At 38.4% G+C, this 24111-nt stretch overlaps 1 protein-coding gene across 1 annotated transcript in view; it reads right to left on the bottom strand.

Moving 5' to 3' along the window:
- The window catches only part of LOC121516067 (pro-neuregulin-2, membrane-bound isoform-like), a 204387-nt gene that overhangs the window by 93612 nt on the left and 86664 nt on the right, over positions 1 to 24111 (bottom strand). Inside the window, exon 5 of the mRNA XM_041797131.1 lies at positions 8950 to 9008. Coding sequence (XP_041653065.1) covers positions 8950 to 9008 — 59 coding nt within the window. The remainder of the gene's footprint in view (positions 1 to 8949; positions 9009 to 24111) is intronic.

Here is a 24111-nt window from a genome sequence, read left to right as displayed (position 1 = left end):
TTGTCCAAATGTCCTTGGGCTAAAAAAAACAAGATTGGACCTGCCCTGTGTCTCAGCTCTCCTAAATGCTGTCTCCTTGCTCCTCAGTCGAACCAGAAGTTTCTGATCTGCCATTATAAGGATGGTGCCAAAGCTCCTATTACTGAAAGGAGGAGAGAGGATCAAGGAGAGAGGAGGCCGATCTGAGGAGCAATGAGTGAGGATACACAAGAGCAGACTTCATAGATACTGTATCTTTATACAGACCCACTTCTATATCTGGTATCACTAAATGATCAGACGCTACCAGCGGATACTAAACAGGCCTTGGAACAGATTCTGTAAACTGGGAATGTTTTTTTCTTAAGATTTATTTTTTGGGGCCTTTATGCTTCTCACTGTAGATAGGACAGTGGACAGAGTTTGAAAATGGGAAAGAGAGAGAGTGTTACTCATTCTCTTACACAGGAGCCGCTGTGTGTACCCCTGGAGTACCTGTTTTTGCCCAAATTAAGATTTAGGTTATAATTAATGAAAAAATAAAGCATATTCATCAGAGTTGTATAGTTGCTGCTAGGTAGATTTTGTTAGCTGCAAAGCTGCTCTCAATGTTTCCAGTCCTTAAGCCAAGACAAGTGCAGGAGTGTCCTTGCTCTGTTCCATATGTATGTATATATGTACAGTGCTTAACAAATTTATTAGACCACCTGTCATATTTGTCTCAGAGACCATCCAGTATCATGAAGTGCTTTAATGTAGACTCTCTCATTTTCAGTCAGTTCTTGACATTTTACCATTTTGGACAGGATATATACCCAAATTTGAACTGGTGCACTGGGCTTCTCTGAGAAGTCAGAAATTAATCAAACATAACATTCAACCACTAAAACTTTTTTTTGGGGGGGGTTCAGGAATGCAAGTAAATAACTATAATTTGACATTTTAATCAAGAAATAATAATGTGCTTTACTATTTTTTCAGTTTTTTGTAAATCAGTAAATTTGAAAATTCGTGGATAACAATAATAATTATGTTTTAGCTTTAAAATTATCATTTCGGTTTATGAGCTTCTACATATTGGTGTATCAACCATTAGAGAAAAATAAAAAATGATTTTGATAATTACCAGTGCTGTTAATTTAGGGCAGCTGTGGCATAAACCTAACTTTGGGTGGTGGTCTAATAAATTTGTTAATCACTGTATATATATATATATATATATATATATATATATATATATATATATATATATACATATATATATATAACCGGATTATGTACATTTCCTGTCTATTTTGTTTGTTTATTATCTATTTTAGACAGGCAGTTGTGAGAGGAAACCAGACTCGGTCATTTATGTATTAATAATTTATATGTATATACGTATATAGTACTCGACAAATTTATTAGACCACCACCCAAAGTAAGGTTTATGCCACAACTGCCTTCATTTTTTATGTTTCTGCAATGGTCAATACACAAATAAGTAGAAGCTCTTTAACCCAAATGATATTTTTAATGCTAAAATATTATTATTAATGTTATTCATGAATTTTCAAATTTACTGATTTACAAAAAAAACTGAACAGAAAAATTAGTTTTACAGGTTGAATGTTATACTTGATTAATTTCTGACTTCTCAGAGAAGCCCAGTGAGCCGGCTCAAATTTGGATATAAAAAGGTGAATTCAGTTTGAAATTCCTCATTCCTGTTCAAAATGGTAAAATGTGGAGAACTCACTGAAAATGAAAGAGTCTGCATTAAAGCACTTCATGATGCTGGATGGTCTCTGAGACAAATAGGGAAAGACAAGGTGTTCTCACAGTGTGGTCAAGTATGCTTTGGAGTCAACTGCAGAGACTGGTACTTACAAAATGCACCAAGGAAGAGGCAGGAAACAAATATTAATTGAAGCAGATGTCAGACACCTCAAGATTTTAAGTACTAGAGACAGAAGGAAGACCAGAATCTGAGAAAGTCTCCAGAATGACCATAAGCAGAAGACTGACGGAACAAGGCTTAAAGGGAAGAATAGCTGCTAAGAAGCCATTAATGAGGCCTGCAAACATCCAGAAACACCTCAGATTTGCCAGGGAGCACAAACACTGGACTGTTAATGACTGGAAGGAGGTACTCTGGACGGAGGTGTCCAAGTTTGAACTCTTCGGTCAGCATCGTCATGTTTATGTCCGCAGAAAAGCTGGAGAATGATTTGATGCCAGATGCATTGCACCCACAGTGAAACACGGTGGAGATTCCATTATGGTATGGGGTTCCATTTGTGGATACGGCATGGGCAAATTAGTGTAAATTGACGGTTTCATGAACAAGAACGTCTACCACAACATCTTAGTGCAATTCATGGAATCTGTTCTGGACTGAATCTGATTGGCCGTGGGTTCATATACCAACAAGACAATGACCCCAAGCATACTTCAAAGCTGTGCAGAGACTATCTGACCAAGAAAAAGGAATCTGGAGTATTGGAACTGATGGACTGGCCAAGTCAAAGTCTGGATTTGTATCCTATTGAACAAATTTGGGATTTAGTAGATTCAAATCACACAAAAGTTTAATCTAAAGCAAGTCTGTGGGAACAGCTAGAAACTATTTGGAACTCAATAACAAAAGAGACTGTCGAAAAGTACATAAGAACAATGCCAGCAAGAATGCAAGCTTTTATCAAGGCCAAAGGAAGCCATACAAAATATTACATTTTTTTGGTTATTATGTGTGAAAAAGGACTGCTTAGTTGTTTCAGTTTGTTATTTGCCAAATAAATAACAATAAAATGTTTAGCTTTAAACAAGTTTTTGAAAGATTTCTAAGATATTCATGTTTTCTCATGTTTATGACAGGTGGTCTAATAAATTTGTTAAGCACTGTATATATACACATGAGTATAGGCTGTACATGCATTATAAGACTCAATGATAGTGTCAACAAAACACTAAAACACTTGTCTTGGCCTTTGTCTGTCTTTCTGTTTTTTTGTTTAGTGTTGTAACAGCGGTCTGTGTGGCTTCCTGTGTTCTCTCCCCTCTCTACCTCATATATGAAACATGTCCCTGGAGGACCTACATGCTGACTGGCCATCACGGTGCAAGTGAAGAAATTTGTTGGTCTGGCTAAGGCCGCACTAATGTTTGTCTAGCAGCCGTAAATACAAGCACAACAAGCAGCCCTTTCCCTCTTAACTATCACACACTCACGCCGAAGCAGGTCGGCAGAAGAGAAAAACACCCTTTCTGTTACAGAAAGCTTTTGGTGTTGCTGTCTTCACTGATTTTAATAAAGGAATGTCCAGTTTTGACAAAGTGCTGCCGTGACTTAGTCAGAGCTAATTGCTACACGAGCAGCTGTTGTCCACAAGCATTCATACAAGAAGTTACCTTTTCTCTCTCAACTATCACATAATCATGCCAAAGCAGGTCAGAAGAGGAATGAAAACATCTTTCCCAACATGAAAAGCTTGCTGTATTTGGTTGTTTTATTCTTTGTCATACATAAATGTGGCCCAGTTCTGGTGAAACGGAGGCTAAAGCTTTATATCTGAGGTATTTAGAGTAGTGGAGGCAGCCATTAGAGAGCTTTCAGCACAAGTAAACCCTGCCCATATAGCACAACTCTGTATGTATGGCTCTAGTTAACACAGTGGAGGCAGCCATCACTGCCAGCATTCAGTACAAGCAAATGCAACTCTGTATTGTAAGGCTAATAAATTAGCGTCACTCACTTAGTCAGTTACTTACTGACTTACTTACTTACTCAGACACAGACATTGCAATGTGTACGGCTGACCAAAAAAGCTGTCCTATTTCAAAAGAAAGAGCCCTTTAAGTTAATCATTACTGCAATTAAAGATACATTTAGATTTTCCAACCAAACAATAAGAAACAAATTTTGACATTTTCTGATTGCTGATGTCAAAAAGTAATTTATTCGGTTTTCTTAACATTTATCAAAGCTTTCTAATGTCACACTGAGTGTACTTTCCAGCTCCTTTTCTACATACATGATTAATTTGGTCAAGGTCAAAATAGAGGAAATAGTCATATCATAGGAGTCTAACCTTACAAATAAACAATGCTGGCAGTGAAAGGAATCATTTGAAGCCCAGAGTCCAGAGTCGGGAATAAAACTGACACACAACCTTGCCCCCCCAAGCCCAATGCTGAATTTTAAAATAGTAAAACCTCTGCCATAACACATAAATTACTTGTGTGCGTGCAGGTGTGCTGCTTCCGTGTGTGATGTGTATGTCTATGTGCCAGTGTGGCACAGCGAATCTTTGGTTGTGTGCCATGTTCTGTGTTTTCCTCTTTCTCTGCTGGTTGATTTAGTTGTATTTGAGGGTAAATAAAGGAGTTAATTCTGCTTTAAATTGTAAATACACATACACAAGATATCAAAATGGGGTCGATCAACCCGCAGACAAAAAAATCTATCCATGGCAGTACATAAAAAGTATCCCAATTCTGCGGGAAAACCACGGACCAGGCAAACCTGGTGCATGTGCACCTGAAATATGCTCTCCAGCTGTAAACAAATGGTTCCATCTTCACTAAAACAACGGTCCTGTCCTTTCCACCCACCAGTTCCACTTATGAAAAATGGGTTCTTTTAATGTTTGGGACTATGAAAAACATTCAGGGCTCAAGCCTGAGAAGCCCAGGGTTGACGCCACTATGGTCAGTTAGTTTTACCACTGGACCCTTCACAAAGCATATCATTTCAACTTCACACAGGGGCCAATAAGGTTCACAGACACACCCCTTTCCACCAAGAGGGCCTGAAACAGGATGATTCAAAAAAAGAGATAATAAAAATGGATACAGAATTGCACTACAGATTACTGGGAGAAGTCAAGTCTCCAGTGAAAGCGTACATGATGACCAGAGACTTGGAGTATTTTACTCACAATAATGTTTATCAAAGAAAGTTCATTAGTGCAGTCGTTGGATGCGAATTCCTACACAATATTAATAATCGGCCTGCTATCTGTAGCCACCCATTTAGTAACCAATGTTGAAAGTTTGTCTCTTGCCATTGAAAACAATTCAGCATGGGCTGCCTTTGGCTCGTGGGGGGCGGCTCTCTGTATTGGTGGTGTGCTTGGCTCGCAGGTGGTAAGGGGTATTTAAGACTCTACAAACTCCGTCAGTTCACGTTGACAGTAAGTGCAATCAACTTAAGTCTTATCTGGCATGATCTTAAAGCTGAACTTGTCATTCCAAAGTCTCTGTCCTTCATCCATTTCTGCTCACAAACTACAGGATGGGTTGAGGGTCATACAGAATGTGTGTGCATTAATCATGCAACAAAAAATAAACTTTCATTGTATGAAGTGAGGAATATGGCTTGGCATTTAAAAAAACACTAAAACTGAGGGGACATCGTGATAGCTATGAGTAGTAACGTGAGTTAAGCTAGGAGTTTAAAAAGAATGCTGGTGAGATTTACAGATCTCAAGACTTGTTAGATCAACATCTGGATATAGAAACCATTGCTATGTAAAAGAAAAAGCAATTGCTTTAATTGTTCTAATTGTCATGTATTCTACTGACATGTTACATCGTACCACAGTGCTGAGATGGCATGCCGGGATGATGCTTAGACAAATAGTGGAATGTCATAGTTGTCTATGTGGTGCTCCATATTGCTTGTTTTTCATTAATTGAAAGTAACATAAAATTTGGTCATACTGTTACAATATTTTAGCATTACACATTTATGTTAGCGCCATTAAACAACAAAAGTGTTGGTGATAATGTTTGTGTTGGTATAGGGAATGGGATTGTGTCATTATGCTGCAATGCTTTGTGGGAGACCAACCATGTTGGCAGCTACCGCGGTTCATCCAGCCCCTTAACAGTGTATTGCAGGAGCAAGCGTTCCCCGTCATGTTATCATTGTTTTCTTTTCTTGCATTTTAGTAAAATGATAAGTGATAACAAAAATAGACATTAACTGTCTTCAGTCCACTTACGCAGAAGAGGCGAGTTCATTCAGGCACTGAGAGTACATGATCTGAGTACATAAATACATGATTTTTTATTTAAATGTCTTTCTTTCATTTGTCAGTAAAATGTTACACATACTTACATCGATTTGTATCCATTTATAGCCTTCACATTAAGTTTTGATGGATATTATGTGTCAATAGAAATTGCATTTGAAAAAATTTAGATAAAAGTAAATGAATATTCAAAATCTGAAATGTTAAAACAAATTTGCATTGCAACGATAACATCAGAGCGAGAGAAGGGACAAGATAATTAAACTAACTTTACTGACAAACTTTTTCTAAAGGTACAATAAACAGAGATGTTCCTCACCCTCAATCTATGAGCCCACAGTTGTAGCAAACCTCAGGTATTCTAGAAGCTTGTTCCAGAGGTGGGGAGGATCAAAACCAAAAAGCTGCCTCTCCTTCTGCTTAACAAAGCTGCTTATCTGAGAGCTGCATCAATCTCTTTCAAACACTTTCTATCTCTGTTTGTTTACTATCATAGTCCCCAACATGGCCGCCATGCTCCATAATGCAATGCAACATGATATTGGTTCCCAAGCCCTATTGTTTTGTTTTTACGTGGTATCACGGAAGTCCTATATGATGTGTCTAATTTAAATTTTTGTCCTGTCAGGATCAATTAAAAAATCTCTTGTGAGATATATGGGGGGAATATGTTGTGGTTTTTATTATTTACATTACTGTATATTTGGTACTATATATTAGTTATAACAGTGATGAGATACATCTTTTGAGAGACAACTAACAGCTGCATGTGTGTGTTGAGGCTCTGTTTGAATAAGGAATGTCTGCCATGGACCTCTAAAATTATTATAAATTCAGACAGTTTACACTAACAAAATACTGCAACCATGTTGCCCTTTGGAGCATAAAGGAAAGGACTGTTGGAGCTCAGGGAAAAGGCTGATTGCTCTGCTTATTGCAACCTCTATTCCTCTATTGTCCACCAAAATGACCTATAATAAATGATTGGCTTAAGGCTTAAATGTGGGATTAGCTTTCCAGGGATGCACAATAACTATCGGCACCGATAAATTATTGCCTGATAGTGCATATATTTTACATATTTTTATTATCCCTATAATAAAATATTAACCGATAAAATCCACCGATAATAAAGGTGTTTGTTCTCTTTCTCACGAGACTACATTCTGACACAGTAGATGGCGCCGCAGTACATGACCTGCTGTTAAACACCAGAGAAGAAGAAGAAGTAGCATTAAGAAGCTAAAAACACAGTGGAATTATTCAGTATGTACGAGGAGGATAACACAACAGTGTTTGTAAAACTTGCCTCACAAAGATCACAAAGAGAGGAAAAAAGTCCTGACACAAGAAGTTTAACACAACAGATCTTATAAGTCACTTAAAAGTCTTCATCCTAATGACGTAAAAAAAAAGTGCCGTAGCCAGTAGCAGGCCGCGGGCATTAGGACCAAGCCAAAGCTAGGCAGAGTGTTAATTCAGAAGGCATCGGAAACGACCAAAAGTTTGCTAGAGCCAAAAGGTGCAACGCTAATAAATGACCAAATCAGTCTGACAGTCTCCTGATCCATCGCTGCTTTCATAGACATATCCCTGCCTGCTATGTTTGATGTGGTTTCATTCAGTCTGATCCACATTAGGAACAGCACAGACCACGGTGGACTTTACATTTTAACCTGTCTCTGATATGACTTCTGTCATTGTATATTTTTAATCTTTATGTAAAACAACAACTGTCTTTATTTCTGACTTATGCAGCCAAAAGAAAAAAATCCAGAACCCCAAACATCTCCATTTGTTCAGCATGACAGCCTGTTATCAATTGGTTTTGTCTGATTTGGCAAAAATCAGCTGAATTCTTGTTTAGTTGATTGAAATGTCAGATTTGACCACTTGACTTCAATTCATTTCAAGGGAAAACGTCTGTCAGTTGTTTGTGTATGTTGTACTTTGTTACATAAATGTTTAAAAAAATAACAGTTGTAAAGTTAGAATAGTTCTTTGCTTTTTGATGTAAACACGAGCGATGTCAGTTAGAATTAGTTATAAATATCTTTGCTCACTACATATTAACCCCTTGTTACCCCTAGATGTGCATAAACACATCAAGCAAACTTATTTTTTTAAATCAGCAATTGAGAAAAAATGTTTTGGTTCTTATCAGTTATCGACCATCAGGAGTAGGAAATTATCGGTTATTGGTCTCGGTTCAAAAAAAATACTTATCATGCATCACTATAGGTTACTGTTTTCTACATTAAAATTGAGATTTAAAATTTTGAACATAACCTAACTGAAATTGTCATTCTTTTTTTCACTTTTAAAGTACAAAAGTATTTGGACACTGGACATACTCAAGCTTCTATTAATGAATAATAAATGGTTAAAGCACTCAAAAATTATTTTACTGTTCATCTTAGTCTATTTTCTCTCAAACACTTGGAAAAAAATTGTGTTTATAAGAGCGGCACTGTTAAGGACTTCAAACTTTATTGCTAGGAATGTGAATGGCACTGATGGACTACAGTAAAGAAAGGTGTACCAATAAATGCAATCTATGTAATTATGTTAATTATTTTTAATGATTATAATTACTCTATCTCCTCTGTTTCTTTTGGAGCAGATCTCTGGAACAGTCTGAAGAGGCCATGTATACAGATACCAGTATAAAGTGGACTGTGGAATTCAAAAATGTCTTGAAGCAACTGTTTGTTTACTGTGACCAGAGAAGCACCACAGAGGAACCAGGGGAGACAGTGAAAGAAGGGATGGACACAGAGGCATGCAAACTCACACATACCCCGCACACACACCCACACACCCCCATCCCACACATCACAAACATCCACCCCAATACGCATACACACAGAATACTTCCTCAGATCAGCCCCTCCAATGTAGCATGCATCATCTCAGTGAGAAGAAGACAGACAAGAGAAAATGGACATACTGTGGATACTGTCGATGACGGAGTTTTGACAGCGGTTCCCCGAATAGTCATTGGGACACCTGATGGAGGGAAAACAAGACATATAAGAGGGGAAAGTAGGTGGGGAAGGTTAAAGATACAGCAGGAGGAAAGAAGGGGAACATAATAACAGATAGAAGACAAGGAGAGACAGGGAGAAAGAAAGATGAGGGATTAGAAACAGCACAATTCACCAGCTACAAAGAGAGAGATGATCTGCATATTGTGACTTAATCGCCATCAATATGTTACTGCTAGAGTTCAGGCCTTTTTGGAGTCAATAGGGTCATATGATGATGGTGCAGGAATTATGAAAGTAAGAAGTTACAGTCTCTGGCTTCATCCCCTCTTCCATAAAACTACAGATACTCAGAAGCATGTATCAACAAACAATGCATTGATGGTTGATTATGGTGAGTAATTTAATGGATATGCTTTTTAACCTCTGACTATTACCATACTGAAATAGATAAGCAAAACAAAATGAGAACTAATAAGAAATTCTAATATTTTATCAGGGTTCTAATATTTAACTAGCATTACAAAAAAGTCATCAATCACAGGGAGACCAAATAAAGACCAACATAAATATCAATTCAGAAAGAGTTTCTTGTTTTTATCTTTAACAAATCATATACACATATATAGTTTGTGAGCTGTGAACTGCTTCTATATCTTGATTAAGTTGTTGTTTGTTTTGCCCTTCTGCCTTTTTATGAGCAGTGCAAAGACCATGAGAACTGTCAGATTGAATAATCATGTAATTCATGTAATTTCTTGGTTGGGTTAAACCCCTTGAGATATACCATCTTGGTTTTGAGGGTGCCCCAACATAATCATACCAACAGGATTACATATTCTTAACAGTAAAGAAAATACATTAAGAAATAAAAGACAAAAAGGGAAAAGAAGAAGGTACACACACAAAGACATTACATTAGTAAAAGAGAGCATTACAACCATGTGATGCCCAAAGTGGCCTCCACTGTCAAAATAAAGCATAACTGGAAAAACATAAATCATCACAAATGGGTGAAGTAACAGTACTGATGAAGGCAAGAGCATTCCATCTCAAAGTAAGAATACGCAGCAATCTCAAACACACATAGATTTAAAATAAACAGTCAAGTTGTTCCAGTTAACAGGGGCTGTAAATCTAACATTTATTCCCAATTGTTTTTTGACACTCAATCTCAGTTGAGTGTTCCTAGTATTATAATTTCAGGGAAGGGGCACAAAGTATTGCTGCAAATAAGGATGAAAATTAAAGTGAATGCATACAAAAGAGATGGAGTCCAATGCAATTTTCTTCTAAACTTCTCTTATCTAAACTGACAGAGGGCTTTTTTTTTTTTTTTTTTTTGCACATTGTGCATTGATGAGTGAGAAAAAGATGACCAAGTACAAATATCCAGAAAAAAACACCCTTCTGTCTTCTTAGTTTGGACTATGTGTTTGTTGTCCTTGCAGGTCACACCCTGGTTGCATTGTTTTTGAAGAATTATAACATAAAGTGTCTGTAATTTCTGTGGTACATCATTTTCTCAAACTCAAATTCATCGTATTCATACAAGTGTTATATATTTTTTTTTTCAATTTATTTACCTTATTTACATGGGATTATTCCACATTTCTGAGTTTTAAAACAATGTCAATTTTGATTCGGTCCGGCTTGTTCTCCTTATTATGAAGCATTTGTACAATATATCACACTTCTATCTTTAGACTTTTTAACTAACTATATTTCATTACATTAGGTCCTTTACACATTTCTTATTCTATAATTTTTAGTCAATATAACTCAACATGAAATTGAGCCCTTTTAGCATCCAATTCATCTGAAACCGTGATTATAGTTATCAATACATGAACATTTGGTGATGGATTGTCAGAAATTGGTCTACTTCAAAGTTTTGTCAAAAGTACTTTAAAACTATCTATTATTTTTAGTGTGACAGCACCAAATCACACTTGTCTTCAAAGGCCTGGTTTACATTCAGTCCTGCCTATCCTTAATTCTAAAACCCATTTTTTGTATAAAATCTGTAGAAATTCTAGGTTAATCTCGATCATTAGAAACTGGTACATGACTGGTAGAAGTTAGGATAATCACAGGCCATATCTGACAAATGAAGGACATCTATCTATCTATCTATCTATCTATCTATCTATCTATCTATCTAAAGTATGGCCTCCTTTTGCATGAATTACTGGATCAATGTGGCGTGGCATGGAGGCGATCAGCCTGTGGCACTGCTCAGATGTAATGGAAGCCCAGGTTGCTTTGCGGCCTTCAGGTCATCTGCATTGTTGGGTCTGGTGTCTCTCATCTTCCTCTTGACAATACCCCATAGATTCTCCATGGGGTTCAGGTCAGGCCAGTTTGCTGGCCAATCAAGCACAGTAACACCATAGTCACTGAACCAGCTTTTGGTACCTTTGGCAGTGTGGCCAGGTGCCAAGTCCTGCTGGAAAATGAAATCAGCATCTCCATAAAGCTTGTCAGCAGAAAGAAGCATGAAGTGCCCTAAAATTTCCTGGTAGATGGCTGCGTTGACTGTGGACTTCAGAAAACACAGTTGGCCAATACCAGCAGATGCCATGGAAGCCCAAATCATCACTGGTTTTGGAAACTTCACTGGACTTCAAGCAATGTGGATTCTGTGCCTCTTCACTCTTCCTCCTGGGACCTTGATTTCCAAATGACATGCAAATTTACTTTGATCAAAAAAGAGGACTTTGGACCACTGAGCAACAGTCCAGTTCTTTTTTCCACAGCCCAGGTAAGACGCTTCTGACGTTGTCTCTGGTTCAGGAGTGGCTTGACACGAGGAATGCGACATTTGTAACCCATGTCTAGGATTTGTCTGTGCGCAGTGGCTCTTGATGCGCTGACTCCAGCCTCAGTCCACTCTTTGTGAAGCTCCCCCAAATTCTTGAATGGATGTTGCTTGACAATCTTCTCAAGGCTGCGGTTATTACTTTAATCTGGTGCACCTTTACCTACCACACTTTTTCTTCCACTCAACTTTCTATGATACAGCACTCTGTGAGCAACCAGCTTCTTTAGCAATGACCTTTTGTGGCTTACCCTCCTTGTGGAGGGTGTCAATGACTGTCTTCTGGACATCTGTCAAGTCTGCAGTCTTATGAAACCAGGTCCAAGAGTGAACAAATCCATAAAGCCTTATGGTTTCGTCTCCATGTGAACAGTCACCTGCATCTTTCTTGAAACTATTACGTCATACATAGCAAGGTCCATTTAAGCTGCATACGTGGGTCAAACCAAGACAAATATGGCAGATTACAGGGTTGTGTTTGTGTTCCAGAAGCTATTGAGCTTATTATGGCTTTAACAGGAAAATCTGATGCTCCACCACCAAGAACAGCATACACCAGATGTTCTTAAATCCACTGCAGAAAACAACCAGAAGGGCAACCAGGAGAAAATTTTGGGCAGTTTTCAATAATCTTCTTCTCTCTTTTGGTGCATTTCCTTGGCAGGCTTGGCATATATAACACAGGGTTTTCAGTTATTTTCAGTGGTTCCGTGCTTATGTGAACATTTCCTGCAACGATCCCTTTTTTACAGAAAACTTTTTCAAAACGAAACAGAAATACATTTCCAGTATTGGAATAGTGAGTCCAATACCTTTACTTTTGCTGTAGAATGAAAATATTTGGATTTGACATCAAGGGCTCTATTTTAGTAGACCAGGCGCAGGCGCAGCACACCTGCCTTGCATCGCGCCTGCACCGCGCCAACGGGGTGTGTCCAGGGCATTTTGCAATTTTCGTGCACGCCGCAGTCAGGCACAGTGCGGCGCACTCACGCCTCCGTCCCTCCCACCAGTGCAAGTGGCAAAGAGGGAGGAGAGAAGGCGTGAGTGGGTTTAACACAGCCGAGTGTAATCTTCACCAATCAAATGAACGCCTCTCCTTGCCTTTAAATGTGCTGCGGGCAAGGCGCGGTGCCAATTTCACCATCAGGTTGAGTTTCAATTACGCATGACAAACATCTTTGATCTGACATCAGATGTGATGGGATAATTTATATAGATACAAATGTATATGCTGGTTCAGACGGTTACATTAAATAGTGGTTGCTGTGATTGTTTATTGCAATGAAATGTGCCTGACACTCTGGAAACCTGCCTGTGAGGTTTTGGTGACGTGTGGGCACTGCACGCCTGTCAGCCAAATTACCACTACACCGGGCACGCTTCGCCTGCGCCGAGAATGGACCAGGTTGGAGCTGGTGGGCTTTCAGCGCACCTTCCGCGCAGTGTTTTGGCACAAAATTGTCACTGTGCCAAGCTGAATGTGTCGACACCTCCCCCTGGTGCGCCGCCACACCCATCTCAGCACAGCCCGGTCTACCAAATTGCCAAATTGGCTGCGCACGGCGGTGCGCCGGACGAAATTACCACTGCGCGGGGTGCGCCATGCTCCGCCACCCTGCACTGCGCCACGAAAATAGAGCCCCAAAAGATGAAACTGAAACAAGAAATCAAGATTTTAGCGTTTATTTATGGTATTACATCTGGCTCTGACATACAACTTAGAAGATAGCACTCTTTATCGGAACCCACCCATTTTTCATGTGAGCAATGTGAATGTCTACACTCTGTTTTGGATTTGGGTTTTTCCTGTGCAGACTAACCAACATTAAAACCAGAGAGCTGTCTATAGGTGAAAAATGAGATTGTGAGGCTGAGAGAAGATGGAAAATCAATCAGAGCCATTTCACAAACATTGGTCAACCATCTGGAAAGTCCTAAAGAAGAAAGAAACCACTGGTGTATTCAGTTATGGACATCGAAGAGATAAACCAAGGAAAACAGCAGCAGTTGATGACAGAAATATTGTGAGAACTGTAAAGAAAGACCCTAAAACAACTGTTAGTGACATCAGCAATGACCTCCATAGGGCAGGAGTGAGGGTTTCACCATCTACTGTTCTCAGTGGACTTAATGAACAAAAGTACAGAGGCTACACCAGAAGATGCAAACCACTCATTAGCAAGAAGAATAGGAAGGCCAGGCTGGAATTTGACAAAAAAGTACAGAGACAAGCCTCAAACATTCTGGGACAAAGTTCTATGGACTAATGAGACAAAGATGAACCTTTACTGAAGTGATGGAAAGGCTAAAGTTTGGAGAAAGAAACGATCTGCTTATGATCCCAAACATACAAGCTCATCTGCGAAACACAGTGGAGGTAATGTCATGGCTTAGGCTTGCAAGACTTCTTCTGGGACAGGCTCATTAATCTTCATCGATGATGTAACACATGATGGCAGCAGCAAAATGAACTCAGAAGTCTACAGAAACATTTTGTCTGCCAGTTTAAAGAAAGATGCAACCAAACTGATTGGAAGATCCTTCATCATGCAGCAAGATAATGACCCAAAACACACTGCCAAAACAACAAAGGAGTTCATCAGAGGCAAGAAGTGGAAGGTTTTAGACTGGCCAAGTCTATCACCAAACCTTAACCCTACAGAGCATGCATTTTACCTGCTAAAGAGTAGACTAAAGAGAGCAACCCCCCAAAACAAACAACAACTGAAAGAGGCTGTGGTGGAAGCCTGGAAAAGCATCACAAAAGAAGAATACAAATGTTTGGTGATGTCAGTGGGTCACAGATTTGATGCAGTTACTGTAATCAAAGGATTTGCAACTAAATATAAGTCTTATTCACTTTGATCTGTTTTAAGTCTGTCTGTTCCAATATTTTGTTCACCTAAAAATGTGGTGTTCTGTCATAAATAATGCTATCTTCGAAGTGGTTTACCAGATCCAGATGTAAACACCTGTAAATAAAAGCTGAAATGTTGATCTCTTGTCTCATATTCAGCTTTTGATGTTAAACCCAAATGTTTTCAGTTTACAACAAGGAATTGGGCCCACTTTTCCAATACTTTTGGAGGGGAGTGTATATCGTTTTCGTCTCCGTGTGGACAAGGCCTTAGTCTACAACAGTGATACTCAACCCGCTGCTCGTAAGTCGCATTTGGCTCTTTAGTGACCAGTTGTGGCTCTTTTAAGGCTTACTTGAAAAAAAAAATCTTTAACTAAAAACATTTATGAAGGTAAACACTGTCATCAGTAAAGATTCATGGTAAGTGACATCAATAAATCTGCTTCCCACACGAAGAAGACAGGCTTTAACTTCCAAATTTAAATGATTATCATTTTAAATCCATATATCATTACTGTCGGATGCGCTGGACAGAGGAGCGTGTGTGAGAGAAGAGTGCAGAGTCCGCAGGTGGTGCATCTTCAGTAAGCTCATTTTTTGAGGCAAAGGTCGTGTTAGCCGAATATTCTCCGTCATTGACAGATTTTTTTTGAAGGATGTTGGAGAATTTTGAAGGCTCTCCGTCATTTTGACAGGCTGGAATGATGAGGATGAGCCTGCATTTCAGCGCACACAGACAGACGGATGCACCTTTTCCATTTTGCACACATGGACTATCAAGGAGGTTATTTAATCTATTAAAAATCTTGTAGCCAGTGGGCTCTCTCACTGATCTCAACATCGTTGATAAATGAAAGTGCATCGGTCTCCATGTTGACAGAGCACAGAGGTTGCTGCTACAGGCGTCTCAGTACACAGGTCGGCATGCAGAGGTCTTTGCACAGTGAGCCTGTCTCATGTTGTTCTAATCATGTCTGCACACTGATGCCAAAATTGTTGTTTTATTTCCCGTTTTTTTTTCTTTTTTTGTAACAGGTTCAATTTTATGCAGAATTTCGTATGTGTCCAAGGTGACCGATGATTCACAACAGTTCCCGCTGCTTCCACCTCACTTGCTCACCACTGAAACCTCACTTTAAACACCAAACGTTGCTCATTTATCATGTGGATATCAACCATGGAAATTTAACAGAGAGATGGGTGAATTATGATTCAGATCAGCGCCTGTTGCTTTATTCTGTCTTGCTCACTCACCCCACCCTCTCTCTCTCTCTCTCTCTCTCTCTGAAACCTCACTTTAACACCGTAGTTTCCATGATATCAGTTATGGAAATCTAACAGACAAAGGCATACGTTTGTAACCTACTCGCAGGTCATAACAGAGACAGAATTAAAAAGTTGTTCTCCATCTCTCCAACTTGTCTCAGCGCTATGATGCATGAGCATGTGCTATATGAAGCTCTGTGTCAGGATGGATCCAGCTGGATTTTAAAGGAGTGATGGACAACAAAAAAATCCAGCGCAACCTCTGCATTTAGGTCTGCTGTCTTTTGTTCAAAGTGAAGCTTCCCATTCCCTCGTTTTAACTTTTTCTCCAGCCACATCCTGCTGATGCTCTCTCACACCCAGATCTTATGACAATTATGCCAATGCGCGTCATCAACGAGCATAACTCACATGGATCACACGTGGAGAAAACGTCATATCTAACATCTAGTGAAAGTTGTTCAAACGTGGGTGTTTTATTTGATCTTTGATGCACTAATGATCATAAATACTGTCAAAAGAGCAGAAATATAAAACCAAAGCTCCAAAATAAGACAGGATGAAACGATGTGTCTGGAGAGCTGCAGGTGTGAAGCAGGGCTGGTTTTAGTCATTTGGAGGCCCAGGGCAAAGACCAATATGAGGCCCCTCCCCCTTTAACTAAAGAATTAAAAATGAGCAGAAAAAAATTAGAAAGGATCTCTGTTATGTTAATAAAGCCACAGAACTCCAGTAAATGCCCCAGTGTGAGATATAAATACCCAAATAGCCAACCATCATTCATCATTTTCTTTGAAAAGCATCTCAGAGCTCAAACTCAGCACATTCTAATATCTTAAAAAAATCTTTAGGCCAGGTGGAACTTTCATAACGCTGGTGTTGGGCCAAAGATTGGTATCTTAAAAATGACCACTTTTCAGGGAATGAAAAGTTTATAATTTATAAAATGATATAAATATGATATATAAAAACAAATTAAAATAATGAAAAATTGAGATACAAGGTTTTAGCCTGATATCAGTGATATATAAAATAAATGTATGCTCATCATCAGTGACATATTGGTTCTTCTGACACTATTTGCATCCCATTTAACCTCATAAGTATCCACAAATCCACAGTTTAATTTCATTTCACCTACAGATTAACTGATCTATTATCTATCTTACATTTCGGGTTTGGATTGTGGCTCTCACTAAAATTTTTTCTAGACAATGTGGCTCTTTGGTAGAATAAGGTTGAGTACCACTGGTCTAAAAGGTAAATAATGGTCAGCAATCAAAAGCCTTAGTTTCTGAGCCACAGAACAATCATTGGTACATTTAATTAGAGTAGTATTGAGATTTTGATTATGTCTGTACTATGATAATACGAAAGTTGGTTATATACTAATTTGTCAAAAGACTTTGGCAGTAGAGCAGATAATGAATCTGGGGCTGTAAATCAAAAGGGTCACCTCCTATGTGCAGTGGAGTGATGCAAAGGGCATAAATAGATCAGCAAGTTGGCACATAAGAGAATAAGAAGCTAACTTAAAAACCTATTTGATTTCCACTAAGTCCAGCACAACTGTTAAAGCCATACTTAAACATTTTGGCAAATTCGCCCGTTGCCATAATTCCTATAGTCTTAGTAATAGGTCTGTTACCTTTAATTGTTGGTGCAAGCTATTTTTAGATCGGCGCTGCTGAGTTCGGACCTGCTGTGCCAACTCAATGTAAGCAGATGGTTTTCTGGCGTTCCCTCATCAAACTCATCAAATACTCTAACAACTCCAAAACACTCTCGTGGACAAGTTGTGACCTGTACATTCACCACGCTTTTTAAGCTAAATGCAAAGCCGAAACTACACTCCAGACATGGCTGCTGCACTGTGTAACTCCGCCCAGTGGTTTACTCAAGAAATAGTTCTGAGTCGTTGCTTCATGTGTTGTAATGTTACATAATTATACATTATTATTTCATAGCGTGGTGAATGTGCAGGTCACAACTTGTCCACGAGAGCGTTTTGGAGTTGTTAGATTGTGTATTTGATGAGTTTGATGAGGGAAAACCAGAATACCGTCTGCTTACATTGAGTTGGCACAGCAGGTCCAAACTCGGCAGCACCAATCTAAAAACAGTTTGCACAGACAACTAAAGGAAACAAACCTATTACTAAGACTATAGGAATTATGGCAATGGGCGAATTTGCCAAAATGTTGAAGTGTCCCTTTAATAGTCGTCAGGACTTCAATTGGTACTACTAAAAGAGAAAGAACCAGAAGAGGGTGGATCACCGTTAAAAGAGTCAGCTGTTTGGTAAGAGTCAGAAGGCAGTGACAAGCAGACAGGGTAAAAGAGTTGATTAAAAACGAGAAAGAGAAAGCCTCCTTGCATCAGTTGAGAAGGAAAAATCCCCAAAAATTAGCTGGACTGAAGTTAGAAATATTATTATGTATATGTCATGCTGTAACTACCTGGCCCTTCACTGGGATCTTTTTTTCAGGAAACAGGCCCTCATTCCAAATTAATCAAATAACCTGTATGTAGGCCATCTTTAGAGTGTAGCAATTGCAATGGTAAGCAATCCAGACCCGGCTGGTTGGGCCAGGCACACTCATTTGGAAATTTGGTGAAGGAGAAATCAGCATGATTATTATCATTATTATATACACTATATTCTTCATTTTGATGTTAATTATTTTAAATATTTGTTTGTTGTGGATACATTATGTTTCTTTGAAATGTTTCCTTTGTCTTGCACATTATGTTTTTTGTGAGGATGAAAGAAAGGTTTAATTTCTAATTTGTGTATACTGTATTTTCTAATTATATTGTTGAATAACACCCTCTTTTGGTGATCTGCAAAGAGGGTATGAGTTTGTGTGACTTTGTCTTCTTGAGTTTTCCATTTATCTGGAAAAGTACAGTGCTTAACAAATTTACTAGACCACCTGTCATATTTGTGTCAAGGACCATCCAACATCATGAAGTGCTTTAGTGCAGACTTTCATTTTCAGTGAGCTCTTGATGTTTTACCATTTTGAACAGGAATGAGGGATTTCAAACTGAATTCACCCAAATTTGAGCCAGCTCACTTGGCTTCTCTGAGAAGTCAGAAATTAATCAAGCATAACAATCAACCACTAAAATGATTTTTTCTTTTTAGGAATGCAAATAAATAACTGTAATTTGACATATTAATCAAGAAATAATAATGTGCCTGACTATTTTTTTAGTTTTTTTGTAAATCAGTAAATTTGAAAATTTATGGATAACAATAATAATTATATTTTAGCATTAAAAATATAATTGGGTTAAAGAGCTTCTACATATTGGGGTATTAACCATTGCAGAAACATAAAAAATGATTTTGGTAATAATTTAGGGCAGCTGTGGCATAAACCTTAACTCACGGAGTTAACAGCAGACAAACAGACCAAGCAAAAATCCCATCCACCAGTCAGAACAATAAATTTCATCCTTAGTTTAGAGGGTTTTTTATTATTAAAGGTTGTCCTAGTCAAATAAATCCACTTGTAAATGAAACTCCAATGTCTTCCCATCATTTTGACCCTATCCAAGTCTCTGTGGCTCCATTTTCACAGCATCAGACACAGGTACAAAAATGTTATCTCTGCTGCCATCTAGTGGTTCACTAGATGTTTTGACCTGTATTTAAACCTGTATATGTAAAATAAACAGATATAGATGCATAAAATACAGAGGTACAGATGTGTACAAGTTTGTTTCATTATTTTATTCAGTGCTTTTATATCTCATCTCAATTTGGCGATTTACCTTATATTCATGGATAGATAGACAGAAGTATACTTTGTAATGTGTTGTTTGCTGTTTGGACCCTGTCCTTAATTGTGTTGCAATACTGTGTATCATCAAAGGATGGCAGCATAGCCTGAATTTTGGTCCCATTAACAGAGGGCTGAGTTTTGAACATTTCAATATGAAAAACGTCAATAATAGACTTGCTTTTGTTTTACAATTTGGGTCCAAGAGGCTTCTTAAAAAGGTCCTGAGATGACAGCTATGCTTAAGCATTTTTAAACACCTAGGTAATATGCATTGCAAGGGCTGATTTTTTGAAATATTGTAGGGGGTGCTAATGAGCCAATATTCCATGCCCACCTAAAACACAAAGAACCATCATCTGAGCTTCCCACTGTGGATTTTTGTGCCAGGTTTCATGACTCCACAATTTTTTCTAAGCCCAGGATAATTCTACTTCCTGGTCATGGTGAAGAAAAACTCACCATGGCCACGCCCCTTTTATTAATGAAAAAGTTCCACTGAAATTTTCAACTATGGTGTCCCTTCTTACAATTTATTTAACATGAAGGTGTTTGGATGAATTCCCCAGGAGAAATTTTGAAAATTGTGAAGTCTGCAATGTGCTGATTTTTGACCACAAAAATTAAAATGTTGGAACTCCTGTTTGTTTTGCAGCATGGGTCCAAGAGGCTTTTGGGTAGAACTTAAAATGATGTATGAGCTGAAGAATTTTCTAAATCCTAGGTCAAACCTGCTGCAGGGGCTGAATTTTCAATATATTGTTGGGGACGCCACTGAGCCAAAAAGCCATGCCCACCAACAATCACCCTATCAATAATCTCAACTTGCTACTGGGTCTTTTTCTGCCAAGTTTCATGGTTTTACAAGTTCTGTATGCATCAGATAAATCTACTTCTTGTTACATGGTGAATAAAAAATTGTCATGGCCAAACCATTTTATGTAAAGACTCTTGACCTTCGAATTTGAGCAATACCAACCTTGAGGGATATGCCTGGGCCTTTCGACTTATGAGAAATTCCTGAATAACTTTTGACCTAAGACATCTCTTCTTGCTCTACTCCAAAGATCAAGTAGTTTGGATGAACGCCTTAGGACAAGTTCGTTCAAATACGACCCCTAAAATATGCCTCGTTTTACCAAAAAATTCAAAATAGCCAACGTCCTGTTTAACTTACAATATGGGTCCAGGAGGATTTTCTTTTTTGTTTTTTTTGCGTCCTGACATGACACATCTGCTCACACATGTTCGAAATCCTACATTACACCTGCTGGGGGGACTGAATTTTTGAAAGGTTCTAGGGGGCGCCATTGAGCCAATAGGCCACGCCCACCTTTTGCCAAGTTTCATTGCTCTACATGTCTTATAACCATTTGAAAAATCTACTTCCTGTTTCATGGTGAACAAAAAATCGCCATAGCCACGCCTTTTAACGTAAACGTTTGACCATTGTCTATGTATGAGACCAACTCCTTGGGAACTGCCTGATTTCAGAATGATTTGTCCAACCATGTAGGTACTGCAATGTGAAATTCAGGAGCAGTGACTTTCTGTTGCCAGAGGGTGGCGCTGTACAATTTTTCAAAATTTCTAGTAGGAATGTGTTCTGGCCTGGACTGGTATCAAGCACATAAAATCTGTCTCAGATATGACCATGTATACTAGAGTTAAAACTGTTGAACATTTTGGTGAGACAAAATGGTGACTCATGACTTTGTTGTCCCACTGAGGCCACGCCCTGTGACAAAAAGTAAATTTTATTTTGCACAAAGCTCAATCCACTTCTTTAGTCCTTCCTGACACAAATTTGAAGTGGATATCTTGGATAGTTTTTAAACTGTAGCTTGCAGCATAACTCTTGACATTTCCTGTCACCTAGGTGGCGCTTTGATCTGTAAAAAATCTGATCATATGAATGGATGCAGGCCATGACCAGCAATATACCTGAGCAATATGAGTCTAATTGGACAATGCACAGCTGAGTCGTAAACTACTTCCTGTTTACCAAAGAAATATGCAAATTTGAGGGCTCACCATGGCCACACCTTTCGACTAATGAGAAAAACTCGAATAACGTTTCATCAGCCATGTCTCATCTACCTCTGTGCCGAAGTACAAGTCGACTGGATGAAATCCCTTGGAGGAGTTAATCCAGATACGACCCCTGGAAAAGGCCAAAAACAGACCCTTTTTGCATATTTATTCAAAATGGCAGATTTCCCATTGGAGATAGAGTGTATGCCCATGAGGCTTTTTATTTTTTTGTAGATCTCCCTAAGCCGCACCTGCACACACTTGGTGCTAGGGCCCTAATTAAACTGAATTAAAGAAGACATCTCCTTAGTTTTAGTCTTTGACAGCAGCATACTGACTGACATGGAGAGAGTAAAATCTCTTGATTTGGTAAGAGAAGACTTCACATAGTGGTAATTGTTGGTCTTAAGTTGTATACAAACATCAAAATTGAATAAATGAAATGAAAAGTGAAACACCCTTTTGGGTCTTGCCCCTGATCTGATATTGCGGAAAAAAATAGAACTAACCTTCAAACTAATAAAAATCAAACTAAAACTGAGCATTTTTGCAAAATGAAAACTAAACTAAACTAGCAACCCAGCAGGAAAAAAACTAATTAAAACTAAACTGAAATTTAAAAGAAAAGGTAAAAACAAAATAAATACAAAAATATAAAAACTAATAAAATTAAAATTAAATTAAAATAATTTCCTCAAGTGAAAAAGACTAACAGACAGTAAGAAAGCAGCCTAATTTACACCCTGTTTTCCACTAGCTGTCTGCCCACACAGACAGACCAACAATGTTGAGTAGCTACAGTAACTATCCAGAAAAATGCTAGCAATGGTGCTGCTGCCTTGCTAGCTAGTTTTAGTCTATCAAGACATGATAAATAGATACATAAATACTTTATTGATCCTGAAGGAAATTCAATTTTCAGCTGTTCCATTACACATGGTATAAAAAGATGACAGAAGCCTAACAACAACCTCATGACAATGTATGCCATCTGTTACCCAGACCTGCCCACAGATATCACTGGGCCTCTAATAAACCCAGAGAATGGGCCCTCACCAGTTGTGCTTTGTTGATTGTATCAGTGTGTGTGTTGGATCAGAAGCATTGATGCTTGTTTTGCCTTTGCTTTGTTGTTGTTGTTGTTGTTGTTTTTGTCTCTGTTAACCCATTTTTGCCACTTATTAATCATATTTTATCACATTTTCAGTCCATTTTTGCCACTTAAAATAATTTCTGGTCACTCTGAACCCTTTTTTGTCTGCTTTTTCTGCAGTTTTGCCCATTTTTGCCTTTATCTGGCAATTGCTGCCTCTGTCAACCCCTTTATAGCACCTTTTCTGGCTGTTTTTGCCATTTTCAACCAATGTGTTGAAGCTGTTAAACTATGCAGTCTTACTCATGTATTATATTTTATAGCAAATATTTTATAATAAATATTTACAATAAATATTCTGGTTTTTTGTTTTAAATCTGTTCTGAGTTGGCCTGCTTTATGATTGTACAATAAGTTGCAAGTGTTTTAGGGTTTTTTATCTTTCAAGTTTAACACGTAGGGCTGCAGTAAACAATTCTTTTTGTGATCAAGTACTCTTATCAATTCTTCTGTTGATTAATCGAGTAGAAATAGAGTAGATAGTACATATAGACTACTGTATAAGACTATCATATTGCAGCCAGAAAATGGGAAATGAACTAGTTCAATAATAGTCCTGAACTGAGTTTTGAACTAGTTCAATTAAGCTGTGTGAACTGAACTTTGAACTAGTTCATTTTAACTGTGAACTTGCACATCACTGACCGGGATCCATTGGAATGAGGTTGTAGTGGAGCTGTGCAAAATTAAATTCTTCACTTCTGATAAAATCTTTGTAACTTGTTGAAATACTATGAGACAAAATATATATTTCTCTCTCCATCTCTCAAGAAAATTCCTGCCATCTCTCCCTTTTGGACAGTTTCTGGTGGGCAATTGCTCTGAAGCAGGTCCTTTTGTTGTTACTTCCCATTACGTCACATTCCCACACTAGGTCTCCCTCATTTGCATTTGTGCCATGCCTAGGCCCACCTCATCTTTCCGTACTGGGGCCGTGAAGCGTGCCACGCCCAAGCACGGAACGAATGCACTCACATTTATCAAACGTACTGGACTTTAGGCTCAAACGGGCCCAGGCATGGTACAGATGGCCTAGTGTGAGTGCACCCTTAGACAGTTAGAAACTGCTCAGCTCTTTTGTAGCTTGGTTTTATTAGAGCAGGGCAGATATAGGGACACACCAGGTCACTGGTTCTTATGGGGAATTACCAAACCCCCTACAACAACATAAAATCACTGAGCACTCACTCAACACAG

This window comes from Cheilinus undulatus, linkage group 10 (genome assembly GCF_018320785.1).
Source record: "Cheilinus undulatus linkage group 10, ASM1832078v1, whole genome shotgun sequence".
In the NCBI taxonomy this organism is placed as follows: Eukaryota; Metazoa; Chordata; class Actinopteri; order Labriformes; family Labridae; genus Cheilinus; species Cheilinus undulatus.
Note: the sequence above shows the minus strand (reverse complement) of the source record. Positions and strands in the feature narration are given on the sequence as shown.